Below are 22395 nucleotides of genomic sequence, written 5' to 3'. Positions count from 1 at the left end.
CTTTACTGTTTTACTGTGTTTTTTTATTTTTATTTATTTTATTTTTTTTTTTTCATTTCAAAGTGTTTACTGTGTTTTGTTGTTAACCCTTTTTTTAGTTTTCAGGTACACCATTCAGCTGCAGCACTTATTTATCTTGACAGCAACAGCGTTTGCTCCCACGATACGTAAATCAGTGACTCCAGCGCTGTAGGAGGCAATTTCACCACCACAGTTTAAAAAAAAAATGGTGCATGTATGCCCATCGTTAGAAGTAGGCGTAGGCGGGTGGTATTCTAATGGTAGACATACCCACCGATCCTTTTTTTATTTTTTTATTTTTTTTTCAGCCCTAAGAACATTACAGTGTATGTTCAACAAGGACCAGCAACATACTGGTATGTTGCTAGACTTTGAATGGTTGGTTATATCAGAATGATGCAAAAAGGCAAAACACTGCACTACTTGAATAAACCTAGCAGCTAACACTCAAACAAAGTTACAATACATGTGAAGACAAAAAAATGTAGCGCTAAAAAGTGAATGTACTCAAAAACCAGAGGACAAATTCTTAGTAAGTGTAAACAACCTGATTTTAAAGAAAAAAAGGGAAGTTTTACACTTATTATAAGATAAGTGTAAACGACATCATAGACTAAGTGTGATAACTGGTGCAATGTAAAAACAACAGTGCATGAATAATATGGTGACAGTGGGATCACGTAACATGAATCCTGTCTGGACAGACTGTTTATCAGTTCATCAATCTATATTTAAGTCTCCTTATATAGAACAGGAGTGGCCACTCCTCTCGTATAAACCAAGGCAGCAAGGACACCAACGACAGCAATCTGTAGCAATCTCTGCAACACTCTATAGATGTAAGATAGGTACTCTTACCGGAAATGTTGGACCCGTATGCCCTACAACAGTGGGTCTAAAGAGCTTGTAATCCCGAAGGAGTATGTTCCAAATTCTAGTGGAATGAGTCGTGGTTTAAGATCCTCCTATGAGCGTCCTTGGTCCCAGATAGAGGTGAATGAAACCAAAGCTTGCCGACCGATGTTTTCTCACACTCGAAGGAGGTGATATCCCGGGGGCCCAGTATATTCAAATTTCAAAATAAGGGCCCATACAGATGGCATATAACAGGAAAAAAAAAGAGAGGGCTCCGGATGGTGTAGGTAAAAAAAAACGGTTGGTTTTATTAAAAATATACATATTGTACAAATATAAAAAGTGATCACAAAAAACGAATTGAATAAGAAAAAAGCAATATGGGGTGCAAGTAATGCTGTCCGACGCGTTTCGACACAAGCGGTCATCAACGGGCTTACTCTGACCCCCCACATTGCTACTTTATAAATGCACTACTCTAGACCTGGTCCACCCAAAAATGGGCGGAACAGGAAATTGGAATTAATTAAACTCTGGGATATTCAGCACATGCATACAACAGACCATTTATAGACTTGTTTCAGTCAAGACAACTACATGTCTGTATCTCCACAAAGCTATCATCAAATACGATCAGTCACCAGATCCGAACATAGGCAAAGATCATAATAACATCGAAAATAACATTAAATACTACACCTGGACACTACGGACACTTAGACTTGTATCCTCTAACTGCTGTGTCCCAGACACTGAGGTCACACTTCCGGGGTGACCAGATTCTATATTATGATCGGCCAAAATGTCAGAGGCACCATGTGAGGATATATAGGCCTATAGCAATAGGGAATAGAAACAAGTATACTGTGGTGTTCCACTGTAATAAATACTGCAATAATAGAGGGAAAAGAGACTAAATTATGGAGCTTGTTATAATTACGAGACTCTCCTCCCAGATAAGTCACATGACCGCCGAAATCAGGAGGTCACGTGACCCAAGAGGGAAGGGAGACACGCGCGTCAGGTGTAACCATGACGATGTGACGCCATGGTTCACATACTGTGGATCTCACGATCTCACAACCCTGGCTGCTCATCTGGACAGGCGCCGGCTCACTGGGGAGCCCCGCTGGTCTATCTTTATCGGTTTGCTGTAGCTGGGATCACCCTCCACATATTTTGAGTACATTCACTTTTTAGCGCTACATTTTTTTGTCTTCATATATCAGAATGATGCCTGCAGGTTTAGGTATAATCTTGGTATCATTTTTTTTTTCATGTAAAAGCAATCCTAGTGACCAATTAGCCTCTAGACTGCTTTTACGTCCCCCCCATATTCCATGTTTTTTTTGGGCTCTCCGGGCACAACAGGGAACCCGAGAATGCAGCCGGTGGTTCCGCCAGCTGATCATAGAGCTGATCAGAGACCAGAACAGCTACAATCATCTCTATGGCCTAAGAAACTGGAAGCTACGAGCGTTTCATGAATTGGTTTCGCGGGATATAAACAGCGCCATTGGGAAATTGGCAAAGCATTTTATCACGCCAATCTTGGTGTGGTCATATGCTTTGAGGGTAAAAGGGGAGATCTAGGGTCTAACAGACCCTATTCTTTTCAAAAAAAGAGTACCTGATATTTCCCTGAAATAACAATAAAAATGATTTTAAAAAAAAAATTAAAGGAACAGTTTAAAAATGAAATAAAAAAAGCAAACAAAAAAAGCACCCTGTGCTCACACAAAGGCGAACGCAAGCGTTGGTCTGGTGTCATATGTAAACTGCAATTGCACCATGCATGTCGTGTTTGGTATCCATGTACTTGGCATAAGATCATCTTTTTTATTTCATCAAACATTTGGGCAATATAGTGTGTTTTATTGCATTAAAATGAAAAAGCTGTGTTTTCTTCCAAAAAAATTGCGTTTTAAAAATCGATGCGCAAATGCTGTGTAAAAAAACAAAACAAAAAATGTAACACCCACCATTTTTTAATCTGTAGGGCCTTTGCTTTAAAAAAAAAAATATATAACATTTGAGGGTTCAAAGTAATTTTCCTGCAAAAATTTTTTTTTTTTTATATATAAACAAAAAATGTCAGGGCTTTGTCTTCAAGTGGTTAGCAGAGTGGGTGATGTGTGACATAAACTTCTAAATTCTGTGCATAAAATGCCAGGACAGTTCAAAACCTCCCCAAATTACCCCTTTTTGGAAAGTAGAAACCCCAAGCTATTTGCTGATAGGCATGTTGTGTCCATGGAATTTTATATTTTGCCACAAGTTTCGGGAAAATTACACTGTGCACTAAATGATATACACTGTTGTCACTAAATGATGTATTCAAACATGGCATGGTTATATGTGGAATTACACCCCAAAATACATTCTGCTGCTTCTCCTGAGTATGGGGATACCTCATGTGGGAAACTTTTTGGGAGCCTAGATGTGTACAGGACCCCGAAAACCAAGCACTGCCTTCAGGATTTCTAAGGGTGTAAATTTTTGATTTCACTTCTCACTAACTATGACAGTTTTGAAGGCCATAAAATGCCAGGATAGCATGACCCCATTTTAGAAAGTAGACACCTCACGCTATTTAAAAGGCATGTTGAGTCCATGGAATATTTTATATTACAAGTTGCAGGAAAATTACAATTATTATTTTTTTGCACATAGTTGTCACTAAATTATATATTGCTCAGACGTGCCATGAGCATATGTGAAGTTACACCCCAAAATACATTCTGCTGCTTTTCCTGAGTATGGGGATCAAATGCGTGTGGGACTTTTTGGGAGCTTAGCTGTGTACAGGACCCTGAAAACCAATCACCGCCCCTTAGGCTTTCTAAGGACGTAAAATGGTGATTTCTCTTCCTCACTACTTTTCAAAGTTTCGGAGGCCCTGAAATGTCAAGGTGGCACCCCCCCCCTCCAATGACCCCATCTTGGAAAGTAGATACTCCAAGGTATTTGCGAAGAGGCATGGTAAGTATTTTGCAGATCTCATTTATTTTTTAAAATAAAGAAAGAAAAATATTTTTTTTCTTCAATATTCAAAACTTTGTGACAAAAAGTGAGATCTGCAAAATATTCAACAGGCACCTCAGCAAATAACTTGGGGTGTCTACTTTCCAAAATGGGGTCATTTGGGGTGGGGGGGGGGGGGGGGTTGTGCTATCTTGGCATTTCATGGCCTCCGAAACTGATAGGCAGTGAGGAGTGAAATCAAAAATGTACGCCCTTAGAAAGCCCAAAGGCGTTGATTGGTTTTCTGGGCCCTGTACGCAGTTAGTCCCACACATGAGGTATCCCCATACTCAGGAGAAGCAGCAGAATATATTTTGAGGTGTAATTCCACATATAACCATGGCACATGTGAGCAATATATCATTTGATGACATCCTTCTTCTTTTTTTTTTTTTTTTATCTTTTTTCAATCACTTGTAACAAAAAAAATATTCAATGGGCTCAACATGCCTCTCAGCAATTTACTTGGGGTGTCTACTTTCCAAAATGGGGTCATTTGTGCTTTTTTGTTCTGCCCTGCCATTTTAACACCAACAAATGAGATAGGCAGTCATAAACTAAAAGCTGCATAAATTCCAGAACATGTACCCTAGTTTATAGACACTAACTTTTGCGCAAATCAACAAATATACGCTTATGGACTTTTTTTTTATTTTTATTTTTTTTTTTTTACCAAAAACGTGGCTGAATACATTTCGGCCTAAATGTATGACTAAAATTGTGATTTTATTAAAAAAAAAAAAATTTATAACAAAAAGTTGAAAATATTGATTATTATTATTATTATTTTTTTCAATATTTTCTGTCTTTTTCTGTTTATATCGCAAAAATAAAATAAAAAAATTGCAGAGTCAATCAAATACCATCAGAAGAAAGCCCTATTTGTGGGGAAAAAGGACACACATTTCATTTGGGTACAGCATTGCGTGACCACGCAATTACCAGTTAAAGCATCGCAGTGCCAAATTGTCTGGTCATCGAGCAGCCAAATCCTCTGTGGGCTGAAGTGGTTTATCAGCTTTTATTACTTGTGCCAAATATAAAAACAGCCCCAAGGCCAGGTTCACACTGGTACGACAAATCCTCCGACATTGGGAGCTCATGTCGCATGACGTGTGAAAATAAACGTTTCCCTATGGGAACCGTCTTAACTGATCTGACACAAGTCGGTCCGACTTTGAAAATGCTCCCTGCATTACTTTGGTCTGCCTTTGATCCCACTTCAGCCCATTGACTATCATTGAAGTAGGATCAAAGTCAGATCCTTGTCCTAACCATCCGACTTTGGCATCCGACATTGTGTTATTTCCCCGCCCCCTGCTGTAGCTGCTCCCATTGTGTCTTCGTTCAACTTGTCCTTTGACCAATCAAAACTATCTGAAAAGTTGGATCAAAGTAGTATCCTGTTCGTGAAAGTCGGATGGATATAGGACCAATGTAGGACTGATGATGTTGTAGAGCAAAGTAGGATGAAAGTCGTACTACAGTTGTGTAGTATAGTGTGAACCCGGCCTAAGAAATGGTGTGTGAGGCTGGCAAGGAGCCAGACAATGGGACAGATCTAATCGCAGTAGATTGCAAGTTGTCTCAGTATTCAAGTGTTTGGGTCTTGTGTTCTTCAGGGTATTTATTTAGCCTAACACATTGAGCACAGTAAAAATAAACATTCCCTAGTAAACTACCACAGTATACAATTTTCTATACCGCTAGCTTCTACTTTGTGCTGCTTCTCCCAAAACTTACAGCCTTTACAGGAAAGAGTTAACAGTGGAGCGTCCAGTCTCTAGTCAGTCTGTTATCTTGAGGATGTGGGGGGGGGGGGGGGTGAAGCAGGGGGCTCTCCTATGCCATCCTAGGCTACTGGGCTATTTCTTTCTATTGATACACACAATGTATGGAGACACAGCTCTAGTCCCTGCATGCAAGGGTGGCTCCCCATCACACTGCAAGAGATGAGCCACCCTGAAATTGGAAGCTAGGGCGAGCAGTCACGGTACCAACTTTACACAGGTAGAGAAGCTAGCTTTAAATGTTAAAGCAGAGTTCCACTCGTTTTTCTGTTTATTAAAGGTCAGCAGCTTCAAAAACTGTAGGTGCTCACTTTTAATAAACACACACTCACCTTTCCCATGGTCTATTGATGTGGCCGCTGGAAGGCTCAGTTCTTTCCCCCATGCGGGCATCACTAATGTGGGCACCCGGCTGTGCACTGCACATGCTTGAGTTGCACTGCGCATCCTGAACGGCCAAGCAATCCTCAGGAAACTGTGGCATGTCCCAGAAGATTGCAGGGAGAGAGGTGGAGAGGAGATGTCACCTAGGTGGCGTGAGCAGTAAAAAACTAGTAACCCACTCCCCCAAAAATTTAATGTGGCATAGTCCTAGAATATACTTTTCTTCTTTTTCTATATTTCGTTTCCATTTCTATATTTCTCTACTATACCTACATGGTTACATTGTGTTTTATGACGGGCACAATAGTGTCTTGCTGCAGCATACTTTTTGTTCATTTTTGGTTCTTTTTTGGAGCACAACACAGAAAATTGAGAAATCTAACACGACAGATTCAACAAGTTTATTGTCTCATACATACAATATATACAATGAACAACTTTAAATGATGATTGGTAGATTGGCAATGTGTTATGCTACTGTGTTTGTAGTATATGGTTGTAATGTGTTCGGCTAAATAAAAAACACTAGGGGTTAATAGGACTTTAAGTTCTGAAAAAATAGCAGTTACGTTTGATACCATTTGCCAGTATCAAAGTTGAAGGAGCAGCAGTTACACAACCTCATTCTGGAAGCGGAGACAAGCTTGTACTCGTAGCTCTGTGCAGGTTATGCATATTTAATAAAGGGTGAGACAACAAAGGTGGGTAATACTGGGAAATCCCTGATCTAGGCGAGTCAGAACTTCTGTGCTCGACTTGTGGCACATGAAATGAGGAAGGAACATACAGTATGAGGAAATGTTTTCTCCAGTTTGTGTTTTTCTAAAGAGAAACTACTGCAAATGTGTCATTTACGTTGTCTTATTTCAGCCATTTTTAGTGCAGGGTGTTTTCTGTGCGTTTTGGCATAGTTCACCTGCTAGGCAGTGTTGCAGTTTTTTGCAATTATGAAGGTGACTGCTGTGGGGAAGTGTGAACGGGGCACATAGAAAAACAGTTTTCTGTGTGCTCTTGGAGAGCTGCATTTTATTTTTTTAATGCAGAACTGAATGAAAATAAAGTGAGCAGAGTGATTCGATGGCTGGGCCAGAAAGTAAAATGAACTGGCCAAAAAAAAATTTTTTTACAACCTAAGCCTAGGTATGGGCATTAGTGACCAGGTTTCTTTCGGTCCTGATCGCAGGGATACTAAGTGCCCCTGTTAAACTCAATGGTGCCAAAACTTGTAAAGCTTACAGGCCACAGCATTGGACATCAGAGGCATTGTTCACCTGGACCCGCACTGTGTCATAGAATGCACTAAGGCAGGGGTCTCAAACTGGTGGCCCTCCAGCTGTTGCAAAACTATAAGTCCCATAAGGCATTGCAAGGCTGACAGTTACAAGCATGGCTCCCACAGCTAGAGGCATGATGGGACTTGTAGTTTCGCAACAGCTGGAGGGCCGCCAGTTTGAGACCCCTGCACTAAGGTGAAAAATCTTGAGAGTGCAAGCTTGTAGACATATTAAAAATAAAAACTGGGAACATGATGAATGTGACTTAAATGAGGGTACCACCATAGATTAATGACCGGGTGTGTACACTATGCAAAACTTCCACAAAAAGAGATAAAATAACCCTTGGGTGTGCATACAATTATTTATCTCCTCATATCTGATTTATTGAAGTATAAAACGGCATCACATGATATAGCTGTCAGGGGGTCACCACCACTTAAAGTTTAATTTTTGGGTGCAACTCCGCTTTAACCTTCTAAACACGGCCATGTGATCACTTCTTATGTCCTTGGCTCCACCTATTACGCTTGGCTTCATCAGAGGGACATGGCAATAGTTGCAATTATGCACATTTTTGCATTATTTGCAAATCTTGAAAATCATTGTAGGTCTGTGTGTATACTATTTTAGTTTGTGTATTGTTGTGCTCAGATCTGTGCATCATACAGTTTCACATTTGCCTAACCTTTCCAAGGAACAGTTGTGTGATGACATCTGCTATATTTGTGACAAGGTTAGATTTGCATCTCAAAAATGCAGTATGACCACAGTGGTAAATAGGCATACCACCTATATTTTGGATACAATATAGGGGATCAGGACAAGAGATGGGGCCCTCATTATTGTTGAATTACTTGTGCAATTTATCTGCCTTTCATAGTCACAATTGTGTGGAGGGAGCAAGGAAATGCTACATGAAAAAAACATAAACGAATGGGAAGTTTTGTGTTTAGTATCAATAAAAAGATACATTTAATTGTTTTGGCACCATTCTCATTGCTATATCACATTTTTCATAAAGGCTATGGAGCATAATCACACATTCCTTTCATATTTTGGATTATTTTAATGCAATTTTGACCTGAAGCTGCATCTTGAAAACTGGAGCCAGTTAATACTCAGGACTTTTTTTTTTCTTTTTATTAGTGACCCAATTCTGGTAAAATGTAGCCACTTTCATTTCGGAGGCTTTCTCCTTGTAGACCAGTGTTTTTAAAAGTGCAAGCTCACTGAAGTCTTAGGTCTCAACACCTGTCCAGCATACATACTTTTTTCAGGTAATTGACACGCTCTTGGGTAGGATTGGCTGCAAGGTCCGGATGCAGCACCTATAAATACAATTTGGTTACCATGCTACTGTCTTCACAGGTACCATCTAAGCTGGCAGTAGATGGGCAAATTACATAATATGTAAAGTTTTTTTTATTTTTATTTTTTTTGTTTCTCAATACAGTGTCTATTGTGATTGGGATCCCCACTGTGAAGAGAGACAAACAGAGTTACTTGTTGGACACGTTGAGCTCCATCTTCTCGGAGATGTCTGCAAGCGAAAAAGAGGATTGTGTTGTCATAGTGTTTATAGCAGAGGTAAGAGATAACTGGAGGTTGTGGTTTGTTTCATATGGACAGGGAAGAAAATGTCCCTATGAACCGCACATCTCTGCAAACCTCAGGTACAAAAGTGTAACAGCCTCAGCCTGGTCTCCAGCCAGGCCACACCCCAACTAATTTCACTCCGCCCCCTGGAGCTTAGTCATAGGTATCCCCATGATTAAAGTAGAAGTAAACCCATCGAATTAAACAGTTAAAAAAAAAAAAAAAAAAAAGGCATGCCGGGAATGCTAACTGCACATTGGCTGTGCTCTCAGCCAAACTATCAAACCATCCAATGGCTGGTGTCATGACGAATCACATGTGCAGCACCATAGCAGTTGAAGATTAAACAGAGGCAAAGATGGCAGCTTCCTTGGCTGAAAACGATAGGAGGGTTTACTTCCACTTTAAGTTCGGGGGTTGAAGTGAAATGCATTGGGGGCATGGCCTGGCTGGAGTCTGTGCTGAGGCTGTTACTTCCTTACCTGGAGTTTGCAGAGATATATGGTGAATATGGAAATATTCTTTGTCCTAGCCTGCACTCAGTGATCGGCTTTATTGATTAGGATTCCTACAGTCTGGGTGACCTCCACAATTTTGGTTTGTTTGCAATGGAATAAGAGCTCAGCTGGAGTTCTCAAGTCATTTTGCAGTAGTCAGATTCTTGGTGGCCAAAAAAAATGGCTAACTGAGTCTCAGTGCAGCTGGAAATCGGTGATCGTGATCCTAACCTAAATGAAAATGATAAAATACACAAGAAAAATAATAGGTTTCAAACTGGAATCGGTCACAATGTTAATTATTGCCACACTCAGGCATGGATCCTGTACAGGCTCCTTTAGGGAGCATCAAAGCTTGAAACACTGTTGAAATAAATACTATATATGGTAACCTGTATCTACCAGAAATATCTGTATTTCTGTCCACACAGCCCTGCTAGTAAGAGATGAAGCCTCATTGGGTTCCTGCACTTAGGCTGTGATTGAACATTGAAGGAGCAGCAACTGTCTGATGCTTCTTGTGCATGCAGGACACTTAAAAGGCTCTTGGGGCTGCCCCCCCCCCCCCCCCCCCCCCCAGTGCTAGCAGTGCTGCTTTGCAGGGGATTAAAACAAATGAAAATACAATTCAATAATTTACGTTGGTTAATTAAAAAATGCACGTAATGATTTTTAAGTAGAATACCTGCATTCATTGGTGGTGTTTTTTTTTTTTTTTTGTTTTTGTTTTTTCTTTTTATTCTGTCTAGTATTTATCTTTAACGTCTGTCTCTTCCTGGGTTCATTAGCGAATTTAGAGTAAAAAGCCAGGGAATTCTATATATAATAAAAATCAGTGTAGTGTATGCCAGCTTTGTTCAGTTATATTTTCAGTGTTAATAGTATTTAATAAAATGTTGATTGGCAACAAAGCATCCTGGCAGCAAAGAGAAGAATAATGCATCAGCTCCGGCTAACCAACCTCTGAATTGCACACTTTTTCCTCCTCGAGATTACATTGGGTAATAAATGAGTAGAAAGGGAATGTCTGGTATTGTATGACTACATTTTTTATGTGGTTTTCTGAAACATGGCATTTAACAATTAACAATGCAGCCTATTGTAAATTTTTAATTTGCACTAAACAAAAAAAAAAAAACCCTATAATAAAGATATCAAAATGTTAGATTTTTTAAAATTCTTTAAGGCTGAACTTTAGACAGATATAAAATCCTAACATGAATGCAGCTCTAACTATTAATGCATTTATTTTCTCAAATGCAAACTGTGTAAGCACATGAATTTGACCTAGAATTAGCTTATTACAGTCTCTGTATGGGAAAGCTGGAGTTTGGGAGGAAGAAGCAATACAAAGAAGGCAATCGGTTCATGTGCTGACAAGAAAACTACTGATAGGAGTTAGCAGTGTAACAGAGCAATACGTCCATTACTGCTGCTTCTCCTTTAGCCTGGTGTACACTGTGTTTCAACAGAAAAACTATTCAGCCCGTGTGCACACCAACCCCACCAACCGGGTTGTTCTGGCTGGAGAGCAGTCCCCCTTTTAGAACACAATAGCTCAGTGGGGAGATTGCGGTACTAACATCAGATAATTAGTACAGCGATTTCCCCCAAGCTCCTCCCTGTTTTGTTTGGGGGGGGGGGGGGGGGTTGTTCAGCCCACTGGGATTTTTGCTGTGGCTGGAGTTCTAATATAGTCCTTTTGAGCTAATGGCTGGAACCCTGGGCATCTATATTTCCTAAAAACAGGAAACCAGACACCAACAGACCAGTTTAAGCCTTTTTCAATAATATAAGGCTGTGCGTTTGAGTCTAATGTTATGTCATTTGTCAGAGCGGTCTGATATGCAATAAGCATGCAGTGGCTAGAAAATTCAGAGAAGATCAACCTTAATAGTGAAATTGTATCGGCTAGGAAGCTCGGGAGAATTTTGTGTATAGACCGCTACTTTCCATGAAAAGCATGACTGGTGACATTACTGAAAAAATAACGTGTTTTTTGCCTTGTTTTAGGTCAATGCCCAGTACGTAAATGATGTTGCAAGTAGTATAAAAGACAGGTAAGAACCTCATTTTGACTTGGATAATTGTATTTGGGGAAAAAAAAATAGAGAACCACGACTAGTAATGATTGCTGATCAGCTTATTTCTGCAGTGTAGGTTTCGTTGGTAAATTGGTGTAGTCACACAAGATTTACATATTTTTAAAAACTATTTTATTTTTTTTTTAATTTAAGGGAATTGATTTAAATAATAATTCTAAGTGGCGCAATGCAAACATATTTTATTTTTATATTGCAGCTTACCAATTCTTAGATGATTGTGTTAGTTACATTTTTTGGTAATTAACACAGCAGGTTGGTGGTTTTTCACAGCACAAAATCTCCAGCAGAATGTATCAGTTTACATAAATAAGACTAATCACTTAACACTGGCAGGTGTGAATAAAATGATCAGCTTTTACTTATGTAAAATCAATATATATTGGGTAAGGATGCCACATCATCCCTTTGTTCCAGGACACATTAATTACACAGATTCTGTGACTGATTAAGGTAGTAATTAAACTCACATGGAGCCTTATTTGCAATAAATCAGCCTCAGAACCTGTGTAATTAATATGTGTCCCAGATTAAAGGGATGATGTGTCAACCATAATATTAGGGCTGTTACTGATTAAAATTTTCGTGTTCGATTAATCGTTTTTTTTTATTGACTAATTTTGATTAATTATAACGCACATACAGATCCAACTACTTTTAGCTGATCTCCTTGCATTGCATCTCTGCATTAGTCAGTGGTAAATGTGGTATACACTATATACAATCACCCGACACTAGTTAGTTTCCACAATCCATGACTTAACTTCACAGTTCACACAAATACGTTTTAAATTTAAACTGTAGCACTGACGTAAGTAATTTTTTTCCCACAGTAGCGTGACAATCCCTCCACCTCCGGTCTAACTAATCACTCTCACCTTCTGGCATGGACCCCTGTGCAAACAGTGGTCATGCAAGCAGGTATCAAAAGGGTTAACACGGACCATAAACTTCTCTTATGTCTCCTTAGATCTTAGCAAGGACACCAGGTCATGGGTAGAAAGAAAAGATCTAAGTGTTCACCGCTTAAGTATAAGATACATTTTTGCGTTCAAACACAAACTAATCACATAAAGATGATAAAAACTGTGTGTAAAGCCGACAATCATCACGTTACGTTCAATCAGAACTTTGATGTCACCGGACTCCACCCCCCTTCCCCTTGCTAGCAGAAGGAGGCACTTGGGGAAGGGAGGAGGAGTCCAGTGATGTTGACGTCTGTGACGTCACCGACTCTCCCTGAAGACTCGGAACCCGGCGGAGAGGTGAGTACCGATCAAAATAATTTTGATCAATCCAAAAAAAATCTAATCGAGGAATTAATCTTTACTTTCCACAGCCTATATATATATATATATATATATATATATATATATATATATATATATATATATATATATATATATATATATATATATATATATATATTTATATTTTACTTTTTTTGGGGGGTGGGGGAGTTTGATACCGCTTTTGAAGTCTGGTGAAAATAAAATAGCATGATGGGGCGGTGACTTCACAAGGGCCGAGGGTCTCCGGATGACGTCACTAGATTGCCACGCCCCATGGCTTGATAAGTAATGGCACGATCTAACACAAGAGCGGGAGCTAGTGTCGTGAGAACAACTGGAGGAAGAAGACGTTAGCGCAGCAAGAAAAAACAGAAGAAGAAGACATTAGTGCAGCGAGAATAACTGGAGGATGAAGATCTCGCCGGATGGAGAAGCCACGCTGGAGCTACTTTAATAAAGGACTTTGTCAAAAACTTGTGTACTGGTTTTATTTATTTTTTACACTTTTGTATTTTTTTGGGATGAATGGGTAGGGGTACTAATTTACATAGAGTGGGGGCTGGAATCTAGAGCTCCCTTGTTAAAGGGGGGCTTCCAGATTCCAATAAGCCCCCCCCCCTCCTTACACAGACAACCAGCCCAGGGTTGCGGGGAAGAGACCATTGTCCCCATCAACATGGGGCCAAGGTGCTATGGGGTTTAGAGGCACAGATCTCCCTTCCCCAGCGTACCCACCCCCCATGTTGAGGGCATGTGGCCTGGTATGATCCTGACCTGCCAGGCTACATGCTTGGATAAGGGTCTGTTTTTTTTAAGGGGCACCCCCCCACCCCACGCGGTTTAAAAAAATGTTGGTGTGGGGATTCCCTTTTGAATCCATAACAGAGCGAATACCCAAAAGGCCTGGTGTGAAATTGGGGGGGGGGGGGGCGGAGAGAGAACCCCATGCGTTTAAAAAAAGAAAAAAAAACTGTCATGAGGTTCCCTTTTAAAATCCTCAGAGCATAAGTTGCATGCCAAAGTCAGATCAGTTAGGATCATGATTTGACTTATGATATTGAATGGGCTGAAGTCGGACTAAAGTAGTGCAGGAACCTTTTTCAAAGTCGGACCAGGTAAAAGACAGCTCTCATAGGGAACCATTGATTTTATACACGTCATGCGACATCAGAGCGTATGTCGCACCAGTGTGAACCGAGCCTAAGTCACCACAATGGTTAAAACCCAACCCCAGCCAAAGCTCCTGTCAGAGTTTTATTGCTATCTGTAAATCTATCCATTAATGTCTTAGTCCAGTAATATCCTGAAACACTGAAGGAAAGTGGGTGGAAATCTTTCCCCATGCAATACAAATATCAATATATACCCTCTCCATATGTTTTTATTGCTGTTTGTGGCTCTGTTGGAGAAGTTTCCTTCTACTTTCTGTCCTAATCACAGGTTAAAAGGAAGTGCCAATTTCCATCAGATCACTGGGAAGATTCTCGCGTCATAAGTTCTGCATTTTCCCTTGCTCTTAGACCAAAATAAATTTTATCTGCAGTTGGGCTTTAAGCCATATCAAGGACCCATTCTATATTTTGCTGCAGTACCCTAGCGTGTTCGTTTTAGTGTACAGTAAACATGGTACTGTTTTGCTAATTTTTAAAGCTGCAGATACATTTAAAGGGTAACTCCACTTTCGTGGCGTATAGCGTATACAATTTCGATACAAATCATATTGTAATTAAATGTTATTAACCACTTCAGCCCCAGAAGGTTCTACACCCCTTCCTGACCAGAGCACTTTTTACAATTTGGCACTGCGTCGCTTTAACTGGTAATTGCGCAGTCATGCAAGCTGTACCCAAACAAAATTTGCGTCTTTTTTTCTTACAAATAGAGCTTTCTTTTGGTGTTATTTGATCACCTCTGTGGTTTTTATTTTTTTGTGCTATACACTCACACACACATTGAGCTATAATAAATATCCCCAAAAAATGTTTTTAAAAAACACATTTCATCAGTTTAGGCCAATATATATTCTTCTTCTACAATAAGTGTATATTGATTGGTTTGTGCAAAAAGTATAGCATCTACAAACTATGGGAAAGATTTATGGCTTTTTTTTTTTTTTTTTTCTTTTTTACACTAGTAATGGCAGTGATCTGTGATTTTTAGTGGTATTGCGACACTGCGGCAGACAGACCGGACACTTTTGACACATTTTTGGGACCGTTGACATTTATACAGCGATCAGTGCTATAAAAAGGCATTGATTACTGTGTAAATGACACGGGCAGGGAAGGGGATAACACTAGGGGGCGATCAAGGGGTTAAATGTGTGTTTTAACTGCATGGGGATAAGACTGAGTAGGAAAGGAGACATTTTGCTGTTCCTACATAGTAGGAACAAACGACATGTCTCCTCTCCTCTGACAGCACAGGGATTTGTGTGAGCACGCGGAGCACACAGCAATACATACTTCAGTGGTTGAGAGTATATGCCACATACAGCCCACACACAGCACAGTTATAAGAAGAATGTTACGGAGTGCAGTGCTCAGGAGTGTATAACATGCTCCCAACATGCAAAGCCCCTCTCCCTGCTCTGCTCTACTTCATCCACACTTATCTCTGAACTACTAGAGTGACCAGAATCCTGCAGTTGCTTGTTGCCTAACCACTCAGGATACTCTGTCCTGAGCAAGGCCCCAGTGCAGCAGTTCTGCTGCCCAGATTGATGCTGCAGTGATGATAGGGTACTTCTGTGTTCCTCTGTTGCCAAACATGCAGTGGCCGATGTACCCACCTACACAAGCAGTAACTTCCACTCATGCAGGCTCTTGGGGGTTGGCCTCACAATGGTCACCTACATGTGCATGAAGACAGTAGGATCGCTCGTCTGAGCCTTCCATCCAGCTCCCTTTAGTGATTAGTCTGCAGGACATTTTGTGATGACATCACAGGAATTACACATTTCAACATCTCCACAAAGGAGCAAAGTATAGATTATTTGATATACATTATATGGGTTTGGAGAGAGTGCTTCACAGATGAGGTTTCCTAGAATCAATCTTTAGTTTTTTCTTTTTGTAAAATGAATGGAAATTGATTTTTCAGTTTACTAAATCGGATAAATTTGCTGCACAGGCATTTAAGAGATACTTTGCCGACCAGCCGCTGCAGTTATACTGCAGCAACATGGCTCGGCTGCGCGCATCGCCATCATGTTACGCTGCTATTTTTTGTGGCCACTAGGAGCGTGCGTGCCTGCTGCTCGCCCCCAGTGCCGATGGCTCCTGCGATCGCTCGTGACACGGCTAGAACCGGGATCTCTGTGTGTAAACGCAGAGATCCCGGTTCTTTGAGGGGAGAAGAGACAGATCGTGTGTTCATACAAAGTATGAATAACGATCTATCTCTTCCACTAGCAAGTCTCATCCCCCCCTTCAGTTAGAACACGTAGAATAGAACACAGTTAAACCCCTTGATCGCCCCTAGTGTTAACCCCTTCACTACCAGTGACATTTTTACAGTAATCAATGCATTTTATAGCACTGATCGCTGTATAAATGCCACTTGTCCCAAAAAGGTGTCAAAATTGTCCGATGTGTCTGCTATAGTGTCGCAGTCACGATTAAAAATTGCAGATCGCCGCCATTACTAGTAAAAAAAAAAAAAAAATACTGAAAATGCTATAAATCTATGCCCTATTTGTAGAAGCTCTAACTTTTGCGCAAACCAATCGATTTACGCTTATTGCGATTTTTATTACCAATATTGGCCTAAACTGAGAAAATTAATTTTATTAAAAAAAAATATATATATATATATATATATATATATATATATATATATATATATATATATATATATATATATATATATATATATATATATATATATATAGCAAAAAGTACAAAATATTATTTATTTTTTTCAAAATTGTCGCTCTTTTTTTTGTTTATAGCGCACAAAATAAATACCGCAGAGATGATCAAATACACCAAAAGAAAGCTCTATTTGTGGGAAAAAGGACGTCAATTTTGTTTGGGTACAACGTAGCACAACCGCGCAATTGTCAGTTGAAGGGACGCAGTGCCGAATTGCAAAAAATGGCCTGGTTATTCAGCAGCCAAATATTCTGGGGCTGAAGCCGTTAACCACTTCAGCTCCGGAGCAATAAACACCTTAAGGACCAGAGGTCTTTTTGCAATTTCGCACTGCGCTGCTTTAACTGGTAATTGCGCGGTCATGCAATATTGCACCCAAACGAAATTTGCGTCCTTTTCTTCTCACAAATAGAGCTTTCTTTTGATGGTATTTGATTGCCTCTGCAATTTTTTTTTTTTGCGATATAAATGGAAAAAGAGCGAAAATTTTGAAAAAAAAAGATATTTTCTTCTTTTTGTTATAAGAAAAATCGAATAAACTTAATTTTAGTCATACATTGAGGGCAAAATTTATTCAGCCACATGTCTTTAGTAAAAAAAATGTCAATAAGCGTATATTTTTTGGTTTGCGCAAAAGTTATAGCGTCTACAAACTAGAGTACATTTTCTGGAATTTACACAGCTTTTAATTTATGACTGCCGATCTCATTTCTTGAGGTGCTAAAATGGCAGGGCAGTACAAATCCCCCCCAAATGACCCCATTTTGGAAAGTAGACACCCCAAGGAAATTGCTGATGGGTATGTTGAGCCCATTGAATATTTTTTTTTTTTGTCCTAAGGGATTGAATAATGACAAAAAAAAAAAAAAAAAATTTTTTTTACAAAAAGTTGTCACTAAATGATATATTGCTCACACATGCCATGGTTATATGTGGAATTGCACCCCAAAATATATTCCGCTACTTCTCCCGAGTATGGGGATACCACATGTGTGGGACTTTTTGGGAGTCTAGTCGCGCACGGCACCCCGAAAACCAATCACCACCTTCAGGATTTCTAAGGGTGCAAATTTTTGATTTAACTCCTCACTACCTATCACAGTTTCGAAGGCCATAAAATGCCAAAATAGCACAAAACCCCCCCAAATGACCCCATTTTGGAAAGTAGACACCCCAAGCTATTTACTGAGAGGCATGTTGAGTCCATGGAATATTTTATATTTTGCCAAAAGTTGCGGGAATATTACAAACCTTTTTCTTTTTTTGCACAAAGTTGTCACTAAATGATATATTGCTCACACAAAATAAATTCTGCTGCTTCTCCCGAGTACGGGGATACCACATGTGGGGGACTTTTTGGGAGCCTAGCCACGTACGGGACCCCGAAAACCAAGCTCTGCCTTCCGGATTTGAATATAAAATGCTACCAAAAAACCTGTTAGCGATGGCAGGGATCAGGCCTGACTCTGCGATCGCTGCAGTTATGTGTTTAGTGTTTTGTAAGTGACAGTGATCGATCGATACTGCACTTGGGTGGGCTGGGCAGAGGGGCAAAACGCAGGTGCTAGCAGGTATTTGGGCTGATCCCGCTAACAATGCGTTTTTTTGGAACCCTAAACTGCTGGGGACGCTAGTATAGATCTGATCAGATCAGATATTGATCTGTTCAGATTCTATACCACTACGGGAGGTGTATGCTTTGCGTGTGGGTGTTAGCGGTACTGGCACTAACCTAGCGCTGCCTGGGGCGACGCAGACCCTGACCCTAAAACCTAATTGATATCACCCGCCGGGTGATCAGGGGGTTAAACCTTTATTGGGTAATAAATGGTGGGTGCCCTGATGCTATAAAAAAACAAACTAACCAGAGTCACCCGTAACACTTATACGGTGATCAGTGGTGAAAGGGTTAACTAGGGGCAATCAGGGGGTTCAAATTTTTATTAGGTAGTATATGGGGGTCCCTGGCGCTATATAAAAACCTGACGGGGAACCTAAATAACTAACTGGCTAACCAGCGTCACCAGTGACACTTATACTGTGATCGCTGGTGAAAGGGGGTGAAAGGGTTAACTAGCAGCAATCAGGGGGTTAAAACCAATATTGGGTAGTATATCGGGGTACCTAGCGCTATAAAAACCTGGCGGTGAACCTAAAAAAATAACTAGCTACCTAGCGACACTAGCGACACTAATGCAGCGATCAGAAAAACGATCGCTTAGTGACACTGGCAAAAGGGGGTGAAAGGGTTAACTAGCGGCAATCAGGGGGTTAAAACCATTATTGGGTAGTATATCGGGGTACCTAGCGATATAAAAACCTGGCGGTGAACCTAAAAAAATAACTAGCTACCTAGCGACACATGCAGCGATCAGAAAAATGATCGCTTAGTGACACTGGCAAAAGGGGGTGAAAGGGTTAACTAGCGGCAATCAGGGGGTTAAAACCATTATTGGGTAGTATATCGGGGTACCTAGCGCTAGAAAAACCTGGCGGTGAACCTAAAAAAATAACTAGCTACCTAGCGACTGTAGCGACACTAATGCAGCGATCAGAAAAACGATCGCTTAGTGACACTGGCAAAAGGGGGTGAAAGGGTTAACTAGCGGCAATCAGGGGGTTAAAACCATTATTGGGTAGTATATCGGGGTACCTAGCGATATAAAAACCTGGCGGTGAACCTAAAAAAAATAACTAGCTACCTAGCGACACATGCAGCGATCAGAAAAATGATCGCTTAGTGACACTGGCAAAAGGGGGTAAAAGGGTTAACTCTAGGGGCAATCAGGGGGTTAAATCTTTATTGGGGGGTGATAGGGGGCTACCCTGGACCTAACACTAACTGTCCTGACAGTTTTTACTGTCACAACTGACACTGAATGCATTGATCAGTAAAGAAATGATCAATGCAATCAGTGACACTGTGACTGGGGGGGAGGGGGGGATCGGGGGGGGGGGGGGTTTGTGTGCCTGTGTGTACCTACATGTCAGTGTAGTGTTGGTGCACACTTACTATTAGTCTTCTCCTCGTAGTCCGGTCAAAAAGACCGCCCGAGGAGAATGACATCACTTCCTCCTTCCTGTGTAAACAATACACAGTGGGAGGAAGCTTCTCATTGGCCAGGAGCGATCCAGAGGGGGTGGCTGAAAACCAACGGCCATCCCCTCATCACGGAGCGCTCCTGGAGCGAACCGGACTGCCGTAACCAGCGGGAGGGGGTCCGATCGGACCCCCCACCCGCTGGAAGGCAATCACGTACATCTACGTGATTGTGCCTGCCTGTGCCATTGTGTTGACGTACATTGGCAATACGGCGGTCCTGAAGTGGTTAAAGTGGTTGTAAACCCTTACAAACCACTTTGACCTACAGGTAAGCCTAGATTAAGGCTTACCTGTAGGTCCAAGAAATATCTCCTAAACCTATACGGTTTAGGAGATATTTGCCTGAAGACGGGCACCGCTGTCTACGGCGCATGCACCGTAGACAGCGGCGCGCAGGCGCACTGAGCGTGGCATCCTCGATAACTAAGATGCTGCGCAATGCCGCGTGTCTCGGCTCCCGTGCACATGCGCGGGAGTGACGTCATCGCACGAATGACAGCGGCGGAGCTGCGAGACCCACCGAGAAGGATGCGGCGGACTACAGGGGACAGCGGTGACTTCGCTGGCTCCTGTGTCAGGTAAGTGACACATAATGGACTACTATGCGATGCAGGGAATGAAAGAGGAAGTAAACTCATCAGGGTTTACTTCCTCTTTAATTCCTTGTGAACTACGCAAACCATAGACTGGTATTACCGGAGTTTCAGTCATGTGTTTGGGGAGAGCAGAATTTTTTTTTTTTTTTTTTTTTTTTTTTGAGGTGGTGATAGAGTAAAATTCATGAGCAAATAAGGCAGTTAACAGCTAGACACAGTCACCTTGTCCAATTAGGGCAAACGGATCATGTTTCTGCATAGGGCCCCGACTCCTTTTTTATTTGCTTTACCTGCACTCTCACAGCTCCTTTTAATTCTCTTCAGGCAGTGCGAATACCCAGCACTTCTTGGTATAGGGGAACTTGGAACTGCTTCTCTGACGGGGGCTAAACATAGCAGACAATCCTTAGCCACTGGTGACACTGATTTCAGTTGCAAGAAGCTGCAATGGAGCACAGGTAACCTGAATATAAACAGGCCAAGGAATGCCCTATGCAGAAACCAAATCGCCTTGCTCTGCATAAGCAATGTAGCAGTGTCTTTTCGAATACCCATTTCATGCAAATAACCATTCCAAACCTGAATAAATTCACTAAGGTGGAGTTAAAAGAACCCGTTCGTCTTGGTGAATGAAGTCTTCTGTTGTAGACCATTTAATCTGAATCCGTTTTTCTTTTAAAGACCAGTACAGATTTGACTGGGGAAAAATCAGTGGATGAAAAGTAAAATTTAACTAAAACCTGAGAATATGCTGATAAGAAACTGACAGCAGGTACACACAAAACGGAGACCAAACACAAAAGATAGTGACCATATTGGTTTTTGTTTATGATATCTGCGTACAAAGCCACATTCTGAATGGATGATGGAACCTCCATTTTACATTGCTACGAGTAATTTTTAATGACGTTGAGACCACCACTATTACTAGAGCTTTCATGTTTAAAATCAAAAATAACATGTGCAATGTTTTTTCCCATACACCTCATTACTGTAAGCAAGCAAGCTGCAAACTGATATTTTATTAAATAGGCTAAGATTTTAATAGGTGGTCAAGCCCTTATTTATAAGGCTTAAGATCTGTAAACCTAGCTTTGTTTGCCCCTTCAAATATTCAGCTGTGTGTGTGTTCCATCCACACATCCTTGAAACATCAAATATTAATTTTGTGTCTTTACTTTGCAGCTTTCCCCGTGAAATCCAGTCTGGTGTCCTTGAGATTATTTCTCCTCCAGCATCCTATTATCCAGAGTTCTCCAATGTAAAGGAAACCTTTGGAGACTCCAAAGAGAGAGTGAGGTACTGAGCAATTTATACATATTCTGAAATATAAATTAGTTTTAACCTAAGGAGTACAGTGCCTTGAAAAAGTATTCATACCCCTTGACATTTTGTCATATTACAACAGTAAATGTATTTTATTGGGATTTTATGTGATGAACACAAAATGGCACATAATTGTGAAGGAAAATGATAAATGGCTTTCAACGTTTTTTTACAAATGTCTGAAAAGTGTGGTGTGAATTTGTGTTCAGCCCCCTTTTCTCTGATACCCCTAACTAAAATCTAGTGGAACCAATTGCCTTTAGTTAAGAGTCCATCTGTGTGTAATTTAATCTCCATATAAATACAGAAGTTCAGTGAAGCCCCCAGAGGCTTGTTAGAGAACCTTAGTGAACAAATGACACCATGAAGGCCAAGGAACACACCAGACAGGTCAGGGATAAAGTTGTAGAGAAGTTTAAAGCAGGGTTAGGTTATAAAAAAAATATATATATCCTAAGCTTTTGAACATCTCACAGAGAACTGTTCAATCCATCATCCAAAAACGGAAAGAGTATGGCACAACTGCAAACCTACCAAGACATGGCCGTCCACCTAAACTGACAGGGTGGGCAAGGAGAGCATATTAGAGAAGCAGCTAAGAGGCCCATGGTAACTCTGGAGGAGCGGCAGAGATCCACAGCTCAGGTGAGAATCTGT

The 22395-nt window shown here is 40.7% G+C and overlaps 1 protein-coding gene across 1 annotated transcript in view; it reads left to right on the top strand.

Moving 5' to 3' along the window:
- The window catches only part of MGAT4D (MGAT4 family member D), a 178104-nt gene that overhangs the window by 83337 nt on the left and 72372 nt on the right, over positions 1-22395 (top strand). The window contains exons 4-6 of the mRNA XM_077476938.1: positions 8805-8938; positions 11458-11504; positions 21598-21711. Coding sequence (XP_077333064.1) covers positions 8805-8938; positions 11458-11504; positions 21598-21711 — 295 coding nt within the window. The remainder of the gene's footprint in view (positions 1-8804; positions 8939-11457; positions 11505-21597; positions 21712-22395) is intronic.

The sequence above is a fragment of the Lithobates pipiens genome, unplaced genomic scaffold (assembly GCF_037356315.1).
Source record: "Lithobates pipiens isolate NorthernLeopardFrog02 unplaced genomic scaffold, aLitPip1_a1.2 Scaffold_13, whole genome shotgun sequence".
Taxonomy (NCBI): Eukaryota; Metazoa; Chordata; class Amphibia; order Anura; family Ranidae; genus Lithobates; species Lithobates pipiens.
This window is presented reverse-complemented; position numbering and strand designations above follow the sequence as displayed.